The 18,080-nt window shown below is 36.7% G+C and overlaps 1 protein-coding gene and 1 pseudogene across 1 annotated transcript; both read right to left on the minus strand.

The window, feature by feature from the left end:
* Window positions 1-346: 346 nt before the first annotated feature.
* On the minus strand, window positions 347-1,250 carry LOC148266350 (uncharacterized). The gene is made up of 2 exons (XM_088219094.1): window positions 1,066-1,250; window positions 347-995 (listed from the first exon to the last, which is right to left on the minus strand). The coding sequence occupies exons 1-2, from the start codon at window positions 1,248-1,250 to the stop codon at window positions 347-349; spliced, it is 834 nt and encodes a 277-aa protein (XP_088075220.1).
* Window positions 1,251-2,147: 897 nt separating this feature from the next.
* LOC148266351 (uncharacterized) lies at window positions 2,148-16,630 on the minus strand (annotated as a pseudogene).
* Window positions 16,631-18,080: the final 1,450 nt, after the last annotated feature.

Below are 18,080 nucleotides of genomic sequence, written 5' to 3' on the forward strand. Positions count from 1 at the left end.
CCATTATAAACCGATTAAAGAGTTCTAAGGTTCAAGCAAGGGTCTTGGGGTTCCGCATCACATGTCTTAAGGGGCTGGCACATGCCTTGGGTAAGGCTTATTTAGCAGCTTCAAAATTTGGCCTTTTCTTTTACTCCAACACATGAATTCCTTGTTCCAGCACTCCAATCACTACAAAACTCATGTTAACTAAGAGAGAAATGCTATAAATGGATTGGAATAAATAATACTTAATAAATTCAAGAGAAAAAGAAATGGGTTGCCTCCTATTAAATGCCCTTCTTTACTGTCCAAGGCTAGACTGTGTTTTGCTGCTGGCAGGTGTGTGCCTCGGGTAAGTCCAGGGTTATTTCTTCAATATAATTTGTGTGGAAAACTCCTCATAAAAAGGCTTAAGGTGGTGTCTGTTCACTTTAAAGATTTTTTTGGTGTCAAGACTTTTGATTTCAATAACACCATAAGGAAAGATGTTGGTGTCAATGAACGGACCTATCCATCTCGACCTTAGCTTCTTCGGGAAGAGCTTAAGTCGAGAATAAAATAGAAGGACCTTTTTGCCATATTGAAAACTGTTTCTTGGAAATATTTGGTCATTGAATGTTTTGGTCTTCTCCTTATAAATTCTGGAATTTTCTTCGGTCTCATTCCATATTTCTTCCAGCTCTTGCAGTTGATACTTCTGATGCTCACAAGCTTCTTCCAACTTCATCTTACAACTTTTGATAGCCCAATATGCTCTATGTTCCAGCTCAATAGGCAGGTGGGATGATTTTCTGAAGGCTAGTCGGTATGAGAACATCCCAATATATGTCTTGAATGTTGTCCGATATGCCCATAGAGTGTCATCTAGCCTTATACTCCAATCCTTTCTGTTTGGTTTGATAATCTTCTCTAGAATGGATTTGACTTCCCGATTGGAAACTTCTGCTTGTCTGTTGGTAGGTAGTGGATATACAATGAGTGACATGGTATTTTTTAAAAAGAGCCTCCACCACCTGATTATGAAAATGGATTTTTGAATCACTTATCACTACCCTTGGAACTCTAAACCTCACAAAGATCTACGTCTTTAAGAATTTAATGATTGTTTTAGCATCATCGGCTCTTGTTGCTTTTGCTTTGACCCATTTAGAGATATAGTTTACTGACAACAAGATGTAGGTATTACCGAATGAAGATGGGAACAGTCCAATAAAGTCAATGCCCCACACGTCAAAGATATCGCACACTAAAATGAGTGTTAGCGGCATCTAATCTCTGCGGCTGATGTTTCTAGTATGTTGGCAATTCTCACATGTCTTGCAGTAGGTGTATGCATCATGGAATAGGGATGATTAGAATATACCACACACTAGCACCTTCTGAGTCATTCATTTAGGTCCGAAGTGCCCCCCACATGCATGCAAGTGGAAACATTTGAGGACAAAGACAACTTCGATTTCTAGAATACATCTCCCGATCACCTAGTATGCATAATGCTTCCATAAGTAGGGGTTGTCCCATACATTATCCCTTGCTTTTTTTATCTTTTCTTTTCTAGCCCTTGCATAAGCTGTTAGCACATGGGTAACAAGAAAATTAATGATGTTCGTGTACCATGGGGTTTCTTGTTGAACTAAAAAAAATGTTAATCCAGAAACTCATTATCCAACGGGGAAGATTCCCTATTAAATGGCAATCAGCTAAGGTGGTCTGCTACTAAATTCCCCATTCCCTTTTTATCCCTTATCTCAAGATCAAACTCCTGCATAAGAAGTATCCATCATATCAACCTCAGTTTTGCCTATTTTTTCTTCAGTAAGTATTTCAATGTTACATAGTCAGAGAACACAATCACCTTTGTTCCCAGCAAGTATGATCAACATTTTTCTAAAGAGAACACAAAAGCAAACAGTTCTTCCTCTGTAGTAAAATAATTCATTTGGGCACTGTCAAGGGTGTAGGAGGCATAGTAGATTACGTGTGGATCTTTACTCGTTCTTTGCCTGAGTACTGCACCCACTACTTAGTTGTTTGCATCACACATTATTTCGAATGGTAGATCCCAATTTGGCGACTGCAAGATGGGTGGTGTCACTAACTTCTCTTTAAGCACTTCAAATGCTTCTTTATAAGATCCATTAAAGGTGAATTCTGCTTCCGTTTGCAGCAATCGACATAAGGGTTGTGTTATCTTTGAGAAATCATTGATGAATCTCCAATAAAAACTGGCATGCCCAAAGAATGAGCGTATTTTTCGTACACTTTTTGGTTAAGGCAGCGATTTGATGACATCAACCTTTGCCTTATCAACATCTATTCTCTTTAAATACACTACATGCCCCAAAATTAGTCCTTAGTCCACCATAAAGTGACATTTTTCATAGTTGAGCACCAGGTTGGATTCAATGCATTTTTTCAACACCTTTGTGAGGTTGTCAAGGCATCATCAAAGGAATCTCCATAAATCATGAAATCATCCATGAATACCTCTCTGCTTCTTTCAACAAAATTAGAAAATATGCTGACCATGCATCTCTGAAAAATGGTAGGTGTGTTACAAAGGCCGAACGACATCTGCCAGTAAGCAAAAGTCCTAAAGAAGCATGTAAAAGTGGTCTTTTCTTGGTTTTCAAATGCGACTGGAATTTGGTATCTAGAATATCCATCTAGATAGCAGTAATGGGTTCTACCAGCCAATTTTTCCAGCATTTGATCAATGAAAGGCAAGGGGAAGTGGTCTTTTCTTGTAGAGGCATTCCACTTGCGATAATCAACGCAAACTAGCCATCTATTCTACACTCTTGCTAAAATTTTCTCTCACTCTTAATTTTCTATTATGGTGACCCCTATTTTCTTTCACACAACTTGAATCGGACTCATCCAGCAGTTTTAGAACTTCTTTCTTCACTACTTCCATCATTGGTGAGTTCGAGTGCCTTTGTGCCTATCTATTGGGTTTATCATTCTTTTTTAGTAGAATTTTGTTCACACAAGTGGAGGGTGAAATCCCTTTGATATCAGCAATCATCCAGCTATCTATTTCCTTGTGCTCACAGAGTACCCTTACCAGTTTTTCCTCCTCTACTTGGTTGAGTTTGTTGAAGGTTATCACCGGAAGAGTCTCTCCCTCGTCTAAAAATATGTACTTGAGGTGTTTGGGCAGTAGTTTTAAATGTACCTTGGGAGCCTGCAAAACTGAGGGTGGAATTTTTGCGTGAGCAATTGGGAGATCTAATTGAGGAGTCATACCTTTTACTTACTTAAAGGATTTCAACTCAAACATGGCTTCTTGCAAATCTTGGCCAGCTACATGGTTTTCTTCCAGTATCCTTAAGTTATCAGCATTTAAATCATTGCAAAGTGTAATGTTCACCTCATCCCCATGGCTTAGATTGAAGTATTTTTTTATTTAGGACATCCATGGTATCAATGCTACCTACACAAGATAAATCACAAGGATATTTCATTGCATCATACATATTAAACCTTACCATTTCACTGTTGAATTCCATAGTAAGGCTTTCATCTTGATCATCTATTTTTGTTCTAGTGGTACTGAGAAAGGGCCTACCCAGTAGGAGATCAGAAGAATTTGGAGACTTATCATCCTCTATATCCAACACATAGAAATCAGCCGGAAAGATAAAGTTGTCCACTTGAACTAACACATCTTCTAAGACTCCTTTAGGGTAGACAATAGATATGTCCAACAGTTGGATGATGACTCCAGTTTTTTTCAGTTGTCTAACACTAAAATTGGAGTGGATGGAGATGGGCATCACATTGATAGAAGTCCCAAGATCGCAAATGGCCTTCCTTATGCCTAAGGTACCTATTTTACATGAAATGGAAAACATACATTGGTCTTTGCATTTGGGAGGAAATTTTCTCTATACGATAGCTGAAACGTTCTCCCCCACACTTACCCTTTCGTTGCTACACAATTTCCTCTTGTTGGTGCACAATTCTTTTAGGAATTTGGTGTATCTGAGTATTTGTTTGATAGCATCAAACAGGGGAAGATTGACTTCAACCTTGTGAAATGTCTCCAAGATCTCTGTCCTCTTTTTCTATATTTGTTTTAGAAAATCTCTGTGGGAATGGTGGTTGGATTGGATACAAATTGGGCTAATCAAAACCTGTTTCAACTGGAAGGTTACTGCCATCTATTGTTGCCTTAGGAGCCTTGCCCAAAGCTTCTGGTTCTCTTTCCTTTTCTAAGCCTCGACTAAGGCTTGTTTTGACAGGGGTCTTTTACAGTCCTTTCCAACTTTACATGGTGATTGCACTAACATTTGGCCTCGGGTTCACTTATATCTGGGAGGGTAATTTTCCTTAGGATTCCAACCTACTCGTGGAAGTCACTAATTGGCTTACTTGAGTCTCCAAATTTTGGATGCTAACTCTTGTTTCCTATTGAAATCGTTGGGTGTTAATAGTAAGTGATTTAACAATTTCTTCGAGAGACATAATATGTTTTGGAGGTGTTGCTTGTGGTGGCGAGGGTGGCCTATTTGGATATTGTTGGTAGTTTTTTTGTTGTGCTCCATAGCTAAAGTTTGGGTGGTCTCTCCATCCGAGGTTATAGGCGTTGGAAAAAGGGTCATATCTTCTTTGTAGTTGGTTTGGGAAACCACTCACAGAATTGACTTGCTAGTGATTGTCTTCTTGGAGTGTAGGACACATGCATGTGGGGTGTCTTGAATGTACACAAATTCCACACACTCTTACTCGTTGGGTGCTCTCTGTAGCCATGTTCCTCATCAAATGAGTTAATTCAGAATTTAAGACTCAAGGGGAGAGATACTTACTTTATTTACTCTCTGATGATTGTCACGAGTGGAGCTGAATTGCTGGGAAGTAGCTACCATGATTGCTATCAAATCTTTGGCTTCTCAAGGTGTTTTGTTCACTATGACACCGCCACTAACTGCATCCAACATTTTTTTTCGTAGGTAACAACCCTTCATAAAAGTAGTGGATGAGAGATTGTTTAGAGATGTCATATTGTGGGTAACTCGCACACAATCGCTTGAATCATTCCTAATAATCAGGGAGGATCTCTGATTCTCTCTCCTTGATTTTGCATATTTCTCTCCTTATTCCAGCAGCTCTAATGTGGAAAAAATTTATCTAGAAAAATGTTTACCATATCATTCCAAGTAGTAATCGAACTAGGAGCTAAATAAAACAACTAATCTTTAGCTGCATCATCCAAAGAAAAGGGGAACGGTCTCAATTTTATTTGTTCTTAAGAGATTCCTTGCGTCTTCATGCTCAAAGCACACAATATGGAATTCCTTGAGATGCTTGTGCGGGTGTTCAATCTCCAATACTTAAAAATTAGGCAGCAAATGAATCAACCCAGATTTTAACTCAAACACAGGTTCCAAGGCTGAAAAAGTAATGTAAAGGAGTTGTTAGTTGATAAATGGTGCTGCTAGCTCCCTCAAAGTGCATTCCTCGGTCATTTACTCTATTTCTGCTTCTCTTTTGGCGACTGCACTGTTGTCTGCAAAGATAGTGTCCTGCTGACACGTTTGTCTCTTTAGCTAGGTCTGTTTCTTTAAACCTTTTGCAGTTTTCTCAATTTCCAGATTGTAAAGAGAGGTTCTTCACAATCGGTCCTGATCATAAAAAGGAAAAGAAAGTAATTAGTTAATCACAATTCCTTGGCAACAATGCAAAAATTTGGTGGGTGTTGAATCCACCAAAAATAAATTCTTAATTAACTAATAAAATAATATTGTAGTAGTGGTAAGAAGGGTCGAGTCCACAGGGAATTGGAAACAAATTTTTCTTTCTTAACCAACGAATAAAAAAATAAGGGGGGTTTTTATAGAATCTGATATACAAAATATAAAATAAACAATAAGCAGTATTATATTAAACAAACTCTTGGCTATAAATTAAAAATTAAAATAATTATAAAAAGAATTCCTATTCAACAAAATAACTAGCTTATGTAACGTAATTAATCATAGATGAAAGGATTCGTTTTACCCAAAATATGAAAAATTAGTTATAGTTGTCGGAAATGTTCCAACAACTAATCTTTATTTCTAAACCAACCAAGAAACGTTCATTAGTTGGGTTTTCATTGCCAAGTAGTCCTGAGAATGTCCATAGGATTTAACTTGTTAACAGCCTTGAGAGATAGAAGGACATAATTCAAGGTGTCATATTCATCCATGTGAACTAGTCAACTAGATTACTTACCTCCTCAATGCGGCACTGATCGCTAGTTGATGCTGGAACCACTCAAATAATTATAAATTTAAGGGTTCGACTAGCTGCTTGCAGCTTCTCTTCTTGTATGATGGGCCTTGTTCAAATGGATTCAAAATAACAAATATATAGGTGTAAGAAGTAAATAAATACCAGCTCTTAAGTAAAACTAAAATTAATTCGATTACATCTCATAAATACATTGCTGAAGTTCGTTAAATCTATCAACTAGAAAATGAGTGAGTTAGCCACTCAGGGTGGGCTTTTTAATACAAAAGAGTTCTTAGGAATTAAAAAAGAGAAGAGGTATGAAGAAGAAGAGGTGCAACAGCAGGGAAATCTACCTTGAGTGGCATTTGGCAGAAGGGAAGATGCCTGTTCTGCTTGGCAACCCATTTTTTTATATCCCAAGAAAGGCTAGGGTTTCTTTTTTTTTTTCTTCATTTCTAGTTTTTCCTTTATTTTTGGCACATCCCTAGCTTTCCAGATTGATCTCCATGATTTTATGTCCTCAAATCTTGGCATGAGTAAGATCTATTTTGATTTTAAATACGTGCCTTTTTTTTTTTAAATCGACTACTACACGCGACTCTTATCTTTGCCCAAGGCTAAGTTATCTGGGGCAGGACACATGCCTTTTCCAAGGCTTGTTTATGGACTGATGACTCTTTTCACGAACTCTTCATCTTTTTATATTGTTTTTTCTCTTTTTGTCCTTATATTTTGTCCTGCAACAAAACATAGAAAATAGTTCATATTCGATAGTATACCATCAAGTTTAATAACTTATAAATGGGTGATAATAATGTCTTTTTATGCACTATCACCTTAACATAATTGATCACCCAAATTGGGCGCTCCACCAGAAGACCCTGCCACAGATGAATACCAAGGGAGTCTTCTATTCCTTCTCTTTACTTTTCTCCTATTTTTTTACTATTATTTTGTTCTCTATTTCTATTTTCTACGTATTGATTTTCTTTTCCTTAACTTGCATCACATTAGGGACAATGTGTAGTTTAAGTGTAGGGGAGTAGCGTCCTGCATTCTGCATTATGCATTATGCATCCTAACTAGTTAGTTTTCCTATCTGTCACATCATTTCAAGTACACTGGCTACATTACACACATTTTAATTTGAAGTAAAACTTAAATTAATTCGATTAGATCTCACAAATACATTGCTAAAGTTTGCTAGATCTATCAACTAGGAAAAGGAGTGAGCTAGCCACTCATGGTGGGCCTTTTAATATAAAAGAGTTATTTGGAATTAAAAGAGAGAAGAGGTATGAAGAAGAAGAAATACAGTAGTAGGGAAATCTGCTTTGAGCGATGTCGAGCAAAAGGGAAGATGCTCATTCTACTTGGTAGCCTGCTTTTTTATATCCCAAAAAATGCTAGGGTTTCCTCTTTTTCTTGATTTGTAATCTTTCCTTGATTTTTGACACATCCCTAGCTTTGCATATTGATCTCCATGATTTTCTATCAACAAATCTTGGCTTGAAGAAGATATGTTTTGATTTTAAATGTGTACCATTTTTTCTTTTTAAATTGACTGCTACGTGTGGCTCTTAGCCTTGCCCAAGGCTAAGTTGTCTGGGGCAAGACTCAAGCGTTGCCCAAGGTTTGTTTCTGGACTGATGACTCTTTTCACGAACTCTTCCTCGTTTCATGTTATTTTTCCTCCTTTCATCCTTATATCCTATCCTACAACAAAACATAGAAAATAGCTCAGATTAGATAGTATACCATCAAGTTTAATAGCTCAAAAATTAGTGATAATGATGTCATTTTTAGGCACTATCACCTTGACATAATTGATCACCCAAACCAAGTGCTCCACCACACAACCCTGCGACAGATGAACACCAGGGGAGTCTTCTATCCCTTCTCTTTACTTTCCTCCTTTTTTTAGTCTTATTTTGTTCTCTGTTTCTGTTTTCTTTTTATTTATTTCCTTTCCTTAGCTTGCATCACATTGGGGACAATGTGTAGTTTAAGTGTCAAGGAGCAGCATCTTGCATTCTGCATTATGCATCCTAAGTAGCTAGTTTTACTATCTATCACATCATTTTAGGTACACTAACCTTGCCCAAGGTTGACTACATTACACATGCACCTCCAACAATTTTTGACTCCCACCCTCTCATCTATCTCTATCATTTTAAACAACTCAAATGGGATGTTCCAAAAACCAAATTGCACTTATCACCATCACCTAGGAACTGCAACTTTTTTTCATCTATTCTCACATTGAATGGCTACTTTTAATTATGTATATGAAAAGTTGACTTGTGTGGGAATTGGCTACGCAAAAATTTAATTTTCTCCCATTTTTTGGAGTGAATGCCAATACTTAGAATGAACCCAACTACAAGTTTTCCATATTTGTGTGCTCAGAATTCTATGGTTCATGTATAAGATTATTCGAAAAAAAAAATCAGCCTAATTGTGATAAGTGAGATGGAGTGTAAAACACACTCACTTTTGAAACATGTTGAAGTAATAACGTGAGATGGAGCGTAAAACGCATTCAAAATATTTGAAATCGCCACTAATTGAGTAACCGGGTGCGTTCATCACAAATGTTTGTCCTCGTGTAAAAAAGTTGGCAAAAATTTCTATTTTAGCATGAATCAATTACTTGAAATCTTAATTCTAGACTAGTTTGGTGACAGTTCTACTAGGTGCGACCTAATCAAGCTATTTTTTCCATTTTGATATAGGACAATAGATGGAGCTTAAGATTTGGAGGAACAACATAAAATAAGAACGAAAACTGCAGAACAACCATCTGTCACAGTCTTAGCCTTGGGCAAGGCTTAGACCCCGCGGTAGAAGCGTACTTTGGCCCACGCATACAAGCCTCGTCCAAGACTTACATCTCAGCATAAAGGGGTAAACACAACAAACCCTTGGGCATAGCTTGCAACAAAGGTAGTAAGATGGGACCCAAATTATACTCAACTAAGCCTTGACCAAGGCCAATATGACACTTAAGTTTAAAAGCCCAACGTACAACAGAAACAAGCCTTACCCAAGGCTTGTGTCGTGATCTGCAAATTACTTAAAGAAAAGGTGGGCTTTTTAAAAATCTAAAAAGATATCCTCTTTGCCAAGATTTAATGGCAAAAAATCGTGAGGAGATTGTTTTGGAAAGCTAAGGATAAGCTAAAATCAAGGAAACAGATCCTAGTCAAAAAAAGAAAAGAAAAAAAAAACCCTAGCTCCCTTTCGGCTATAAAGTGGCGGCTGCCAAGCAGAAAGACATCCCTTTTCTTCCCGAAGCCTCTGACAGCTACTGCTGAAGATTTCATTCTTCCCTTTCATTCTTTTTCTTCCTTTTCGAACCATTAAAAGAACTCTTTTGTATTGAAAACCATAATGAGTGGCTAACTTGCTTTCTTTTTCTAGTTGAGATTTAGTGATCTCTAGTGATGTATTTGTGGGATCGAATTAGTTTAATCTATATTTTATTTAAATCTTAGCATTTATTTAATTTATTCACTTATACATATTTACTGTCTTGAACTCGTTTGAACATGGCCTATTGAACGTTGTAAAAGGAGTAAGTAGCTAGTCAAACCTCTCAAATCCATAATTATTTGAGCGGTTCCAATACCTAGTAGTTATTAGTGTTGCACTAAGAAGGTAGGCAATCTAGTTGAACGGTTCACGTGGATGAAACTGGTAACTTGAAATAGGTTTTTTTAGTTCTTAAGGCCATTGACAAGTTAAATCTTGTGAATGTTCTCAGGAGTATTTGGCAGCAAAGACCCAACTAATAAATATTTCTTAGTTTATTTAGAAATAAGGAAAGATTGGTTTTTAGAACGTTTTGACAGCTATAACTAGTTTGTTATAGTTTAAATAAAATATATCCTTGCATCTATGATTAATTACGTTACTGGAGCTAGTTATTTCATCAACTAGGAATTCTTATTATAATTATTTTAATTTCTAACTTTTAACCAAGAGTTTATTTAATATTATTCTGTGACATCCCAAATACAGATTAAAGTATAAGGATGCCAGATAGAGAAACAAATTATGAGTGCATAATAGATAAATATATGCAGTGGAACAAATAAGTACAATCCCTTACAAAATAATAATAGAGTTCCACACAAAATTAAGGCAGAAACAAAATTAATTCAAGCCTCTACAAAAGATGGACTCATCAGAGTGCGAAACCATTATGCACTCATAGAGGTTCATAGATCCGTGGTACGTCAGTGATTGGTTCCTCAGTATCTTCTTCATTTAGAGGGGGCATGAAAAGGGGTGAGTTCCATATACTCAGTGTAAAAAATAATAATTAAATAACATCATAAGATTTCAAAGGTAATTAAAAATACCTTATCATGTCATGTCAATCAAATCAATCATTTTGAAAATAGAGAAAATCAAACAAATAATGATATGCACTATCTTTTAGTTTGTTCTTCACGCGAAGTCGTTCTGACTTCCATCTATTGAGGACAATATGGATTTCCGATTACCCATGTGGAATGACCAATTTATTTCATTTATAACAATAATTTGCTGTTTGCTAAATCAACAACACATTTACAGCTTGCCAAACCATGGCATGATCTATGACCACGGCTGTGGCAACCACAACGGTCCTACATGTTAACTATGGCCACAATTATACTTCCCCAAAGGTACCCCCTACAATCATATCACGTCAACACTCTCGTCAGAGAGTAAGCTGTCATCCACAGGGAACGATCCTCTCACATCTTTTTAGACAATATGAGGGAGAAATAGAAATCCCTCAGAGATAAAAAGCCTAACGAAATACTTTATGAATTATGCATGCCAATACCAATAAATATTTCTCATGCAATATTTATCTCAATCATTTTTCCATCGTCAATTTCATCACATATCAATATTTATCTCAAGTATTAAATCATTTAAATTACACATGCAAATAATAAAATCATATACATTTATAAAACATGCATTAAAATGCAAAATCACTTCGTTTTAAGCATAATATTTAATCCCGCAATCATAAATTTAAACTTGATTAATTTTACTTTAGAAATCCTCCTTACAATGTTTAAAAGTAAATACTAAAATTCCTTACTGAAACCTTAGTGTTTCCTACGCCTTTTCTTCTTCTCCTCCTCTCCCTCTCTCTCTCTATCACTCCCTCTCTCTCTAAAGCTCTTTGATGGATGAAAGAATGAAATGGAAGTGATGAGGAAATGGTGAAGTGAGGGTCCCTATTTATAGAAAATGAGGACCATTAGATTTGCGCCAAGTGGTGAAATCTGGTGAAGAGAAAAAAAATCAATAAAAAATGTGAGATGTGACGACCGACGAATGTGACCAATGGATGGACGACATGATATGACGACAGTGCAAAAACCAGAGATGCACTACCTAAACAATGGCAACACGTTGCCCAAGCAACAACGGCGCTCACCACTCAAAGGCGGTGCATGATGCCCAAGTGGGTGGTGCGCCCTGCCCAGGGCAGTGCATGCTACCCCAGCCTACCGCGCGTAGGCCTACTATGTGCATGCCTCCTGCTTGTAGGCCAACCATGTGGACGACACGGGCATGGGGTACGCAGAGTCGTGCACCCATCTATGTGCGATGAGATACGCGTGCAAACCATGCCTCGCACCCCACATGGATGGCACGTGCACACAGTGCACATGTCTTGTGCTGGCCACATGTGCACACACAAGTGCGACACGCGAAGACCACGGGGGCCCATACAAGTGATAACAATTGTATTCCAAATCAACACCTTGTGCATAAAGTGAAAAGAAAGCCAAAACACTCTCAACTCAATTCTGAAATGTTTGATTACAACTCTTGATGTCCACCAAAAAGAGTTCCTTAGGTATTTATAGCCAAAGAAATCAATGATAAGTTATAATACAATAACTACAATTGTAACTCCCACAATAACTAGGTTAATTATGTGGTAATTATAATTGTAACTCCAATAATAACTAGGCTAATTATAGGCATGTAATTGTCATGTAACTCCTTGTAACTCCAATCTTCTTAACCAACACCACTAATTGTTTGTGGCACCATATAGTTATGGGCTCATTCTTGTAATAACACTAAGACAAGACTTAAGCCCAAAATGAGTTATACTTAACTATATGGGCTTAATTAACTCAAACTAAAATAAAACAATTCAAATTTAAAACAACTCAACTAATCCAGCCCATACACAAGGCTTATTCATCCATTATCAGTAAGACTCAAACAAGCTCAAATTATACCAAATCACTTAAATCCAATTAAAGTTACGAATTTGGGCTGTTTAAAAAGCTCATATTTGAACTTTCCACAATTGGCCAGCCCATCATACACATATTTTTGAGTAAAAACTTGGAGCAACTCTTTAACCTTCTTTGCCTTTGATCTTATTACTGGTCCACTGAAACTTTCCAGGTTTGGAACTGTATTTGTGTTTACATCATTTGAATTTTTTTCTAAGTCACCTTCTGATGCTTTTTGAGTATCTTGAGTGTTTTTAGCCTCGTTTGCGTCACCATTGATCTTAGACTTGATCATCACTTGGCTAGCCATCTTCACCACCAAATTTGACATAGACGACACTGACCTTCATATTGCCTGCCCGCAAGCCACCTTAGATATACGCACCTTAGACTACATAGGCCTCCTAAAAATGAAAGATGGCAATCCCTGCTTTATATACTTGGGCCATTCATACCATGTCGCAAGCGAATCTACAAGCTGCATGACCAACAAGCACAATAAGAACCAGGCCCACCTTCCCCCAACTTCCAAGAATTCATGGATCGCACCATGCTGCACATTGGGATAATCGAGGCTAAATTACACTCCATGGACTTCGCCCTCCATGAGTTGAATGAGAAAATAGAAGCCTTGTCGTAGCTACTAACTTAGAGTGTCCAATCATCCACCCCAAGCGCAACCAGTGACCACCAGAGGAGTTTCTTACCACTTTTCCTTTCACTTTACATTCATTTTCTGTAATTTTATTAATAATTTATGATTTATTCACACTCGTTTATTTTTTTTTTCAAAACTCTTTACTTTGACTTCATTACCTTTTGCCTTGCAACTCACTCTGAAGTGTATGCATGGCCTTGCCCAAGGCTTCGGCCACATGAATCATGACCAAACGTTGTTTCCCAATGCACCCCACCTCCAAGTCACGAAACCAGGGGGGTAATCTATCCTTTCATTTTACTTTTAATTCTTTATATTACATTGGGGACAATGTGTAGTTTAAGTGTTGGGAAAAGGCCTTCTGCATTCTGCATCTTAGGTAGTTAGTTTTTCTTTTTAGCATTTCATTTTGAGTAAGTTTTGCCACACAACACCTACACTTCCAAATAATTTTTGACTCCAAACTTCACAACTTTCCCTATTATTTTTAAACAACTCAGATGGGGCAATTCAAAAATTGATTTGCACTTATAACCATGTCCTAAGAACTGTAGTTTTTTGTCATTTTTTCACAACTAAAATAGTTATCTTTGGTCATATATATTAAGCATGGCGTGGTTGAGGATCACTTATTCAAAATCGAATTGTTCTTATCTTTGAGTGAATACTAATGTCTAGAAAAGAACTCTACTGTAACTTATTTGGGTTGGCATATTTAGAATTTTATAGTTCATGCATAGTATTTCAAAAAAAGAAAAGAGATAGAGCATGCATAATAACCTACTCCTCTAGTCACTTAAAATGGACATTAATTGAGTAATCGGGGCCATTCATCACAAATGTTTATACTCGCATCAAAAGGTTAATGACATCTCAAAGCACTATGAGTAGCACTAGTACCCATTTGAAATTATGACCAGCTGAATAATTAGGGCCATTCATCACAAAATTTTTGCTCGTGTCAAATGGTTTGTGACATTTCAAATAAGCAATAAGTGCTCAAGTTAGTTACAAATAGGCTTTCTATTTTCCGTATGGACCAATTGCATGAAACCTCTATATCTAGATAAGTTCAGTAGTTGTTTTACTATGTATTGCTCTTCACTTATTTTTATAATGAAAAATTGCAAAATTCTCTCATGTCGTGTTTGGATGTTGTCAAAATGGTTATTTATTGGTGTGGTTCCATGAAACTCAAGCTTACAAATTAGTAGTAGATGGTTATTCTTACAACTTAAGGATTAAGATGTAACATGCGGGTTGTGATGAAATGACCATAAGTAAGTGAGTTAAAGGTGAAGAGATGGGCATCGATGGAGTGTATTGTCTAGTGCTTGAGGGCAATTAGAAGATAAGTGTGAGGGAGTTTGATAATGCCTAAAAACGACATCATTATCACCCATTTTTGAGTTATTAAACTTGATGGTATGCTATCTAATCTGAGTTATTTTCTATGTTTTGTTGCAGATTAGGACATACGGATGAAAGAAGCAAAACCAACATGAAAAGAGGAATAGTTCTTGGAAAGAGTCATTAGCCGAAAAACAAGCCTTGGGCAAGGGTTGTTTCTGGGCCCAACAACTTAGCCTTGTGCAAGGCTAAGAGCCGCGTGCAGTAGTCAATTTAAAAAGAAAAAAAGGGGCACGTTTTAAAATCAAAACAAATCTTATTTAGGCCAAGATTTGTGGACACAATATTGTGGAGATCAACCTGAAAAGCTAGGATGTGCTAAGAGTCAAGGAAAGATTACAAATCAATAAAAAGAGAAAACCCTAACCTTTTTTAGGATATAAAAAAGTGGGCTACCAAGCAAAACATGCATCTTCCCATCTGCTTGATGTCGCTCAAGGCAGATTTACCTATTGCTGCACTTCTTCTTCTTCATGCCTCTTCTTTCTTTTAATTCCCAAAAACTCATTTTTATTAAAAATCCCACCATGAGTTGATAGATCTAGCAAACTCCAGCTATATATATTTGTTATTTTGAATCCATTTGAATGGGCCCAATCATACGAGAAGAGAAACTACAAGCAGCTAGCCAAACCCCTCAAATCTGTAATTGTTTGAGTTGTTCTGATACCAAGTAGCAATCAATGTCATATTGAGGAGGTAAGTAATCTAGTTGACCGGTTAATGTAGAGGAATCCAATAACTTGAATCAGGTCCTTTTAGCTCTCAAGGCTATTGATAAATTAAATCTTGTGGACGTTTCAAGGACTGCTTGGTAGCAAAGAACAAATTAACGAATGTTCCTTGGTTGGTTTAGAAATAAGGAAGGATTGGTTGTTGGAACATTTCTGACAAGTATAACTAATTTACCATATTTTGAGTAAAATGAATCCTTACATCTATAATCAATTACGTCACTAGAGTTAGCTATTTCGTTGATTAGGAATTCTTCTTATAATTATTTTAGTTTCTAATTTACAGCAAAGAGTTTGTTTAATATTATTCTGCTCATTATTTATTTTATATTTTGGGTATCGGATTCTACATAATTCCCCTTGTTTGTCTTTTTTATTCGTTGGTTAAGGAAGAAAATTTTGTTTCCAATTCTTTGTGGACTCGACCCTTCTAACCACTACCATAATATTATTTTATTAATTAATTATGAATTTATTTTTGGTGTATTCGACACCCACCACAAGGCTTCAACTTTTTCATTCAGTTCGCGCAAGGAATGCTCCATGGCATGCAGGGTGCCATCAATCATGCATATGTACAGCATGGTGTGGTCCATGAATTCCTTGAAGTTGGGTGGTGGAGGGGCTGGGGTTATTCCTCCCGCCAGTTCTCCTGCGGGATTTTTGTCCTTTTTTTCATTTTTTCCCAAAATCTTTTTAAATGATAAATAAAATATAATTTTTCTACAATAAAACAAAATAATTAATTTAAAGAATTATTTAATCCAAATAAAATACAAAATACAATATTCATTCAAAAAATACGAAACTAAGGAGTGGAAATGGCCTTAAGGCCCCAAAAAATAGGAGTTCACATTAAAAATTAAGCACGAAGGTTTTTCGGGGTGTTACATTCCCCCCACCTTAGAAAATTTGGTCCCCCAACTTTTTTATGAATAGTTCAAGAAACTTCTCTTGCATTTCGCTCTCTAACTCCCACATTGCCTCTTCCGGAGTGTGGTGTTGACACTACACCTTCACCATAGGAATCCTCTTGTTGCACAAAACCTTGTCAGTCCAACCAAGGATTTCTGTGCAAGCTCCTCATACGTCATATCAGCTTGAACCTGCATCTCTTGATGAGGAATGATTTGAGAAGGGTCAGGGTGGTACTGTTTGAGCATGAAGACATAGAAAACATCATGCAAACCCACAAAATCTTGGGGCAAAGCAAGGCAGTAAACCACGGGTCCAACACGTTCCATGATTTGAAAAAGTCCAACATAACGGGGGCTTAACTTTCCTTTCATACTGAATCGCATTTTTCCCTTGTTAGGGAAGATCTTAAGAAAGACTTGATCACCAACAGCAAATTCCATGGGTCTTCTACAGTTGTCGGTGTAGCTTTTCTAGCGACTCTAGGGGAGTGGCTAAGTTCCTTCCAATGATAGCAACTTTCTTGATAGTCTCCTAGATGTAATCAGGTCCTAAACGATGCTGGTCCTCGACTTCATTCCAATAAGTGGGAGAACGGCAGGGCCTACCGTAGAGAGCTTCATACAGAGCTGTGCCAATATTGGAATTATAATTGTTACTATAAACAAATTCACAAAAGAAAAGGTATAATTGTCGTGCATTGCCAAAATAAATAAAAAAACTAAAAGAGACCAGCCTTTATCGCCAGCCACCACTCTCTTGTCATCGTCCAACACATGATCGACGACCTATAACACCTGTCAGCCTTCATATCAGCCTAGAAATAGCTGCATCTCACTTTACCATAGAGTTTCAAGATGCCATAATCGCCACATGCTTCATCTTTAGCTTATCTCTATTGCAAATCTTTAAATATAGACACGTGCGTGTTGACGTTGATTTACTTGTCACAACTTTTGTCGAGATCCAAGCCAGGTCGAGTTAATGTGGAATCATTGAATTGACTCATTAAGTTGACTCATTGAGTTGACTTAGTACAGAATTATGGATTTTCTCACCCAAATAAATTATTAGAGTAAAATCACAACATGACAACTTCAAATATTAGTAAATTTAAAGTGGATACTAAAAGACTAAGGGCATGACTTTAATCTCTAGAGCTAATCGTGAATTATAGCACTCAATTCCTCATAATGACTAAACATTATGAAATATCAAAAGCATTAAACTAAGTCAATGCCCCCCCCCCCAAAAAAAAAAAAAACCTTAAAACAAAATTTCAATTCAAAAGAGGAATAAAAGGATATGAAAATGATGAAACTCACGAATGCGTAAGTGTGTTGAGCTTCAAGAAATGACCCTCACAACCATAATAAGTGACTTCTAGCTCAAGGCCAAGCCAAGTCTAGGTGGATCGTTGAGTTGACTCAGTGTAGAATCAGTGTTTTCTTCATGTAGCCAAATTACTAGAGTAAATCCCAACATGAAAACTTCATATCTCAAAAAAATAGAATGGAGATTGAAATACTAAGGGCATAACTTGAGTCCCTGAAGAAATAAATAGCTACTAAATTATTGGCACACTCAACTGTGGCTTCTACCTCACATGAAGTAAATCCTTCAGATAAATTTTTTAAAACTCTTATATTATAAACTGAGGACCAACATATTATATGACCACTATTGTAACACCCTGCTAACCTTCACACTTAATTTGTGATTGGGAAACTCCTATTTATTTGGGCCCTAAGGCCACTTAAACTCTTTAAATTATCTTGTAATTTTATATCACATTTCGTAAATTTAATTCGTATTTTTAATTTTATTCTGAAAATTATATTTTATGGTTCTTATTATTTTATTATTCTATTATTCTATTTTTTTTTTCACAAA

Source organism: Carica papaya, chromosome 4, assembly GCF_054855325.1.
Source record: "Carica papaya isolate Zhongbai chromosome 4, ASM5485532v1, whole genome shotgun sequence".
Lineage (NCBI taxonomy): Eukaryota > Viridiplantae > Streptophyta > Magnoliopsida > Brassicales > Caricaceae > Carica > Carica papaya.

Coding starts and splice junctions, on each gene's coding strand:
- LOC148266350 (XM_088219094.1), bottom strand. CDS start 1,250: ATGCCGCTAACACTCATTTTAGTGTGCGATATCTTTGACGTGTGGGGC. Junction 996..1,065: donor ATCATTAAATTCTTAAAGAC/GTAGATCTTTGT, acceptor TTTCATAATCAG/GTGGTGGAGGCTCTTTTTAA.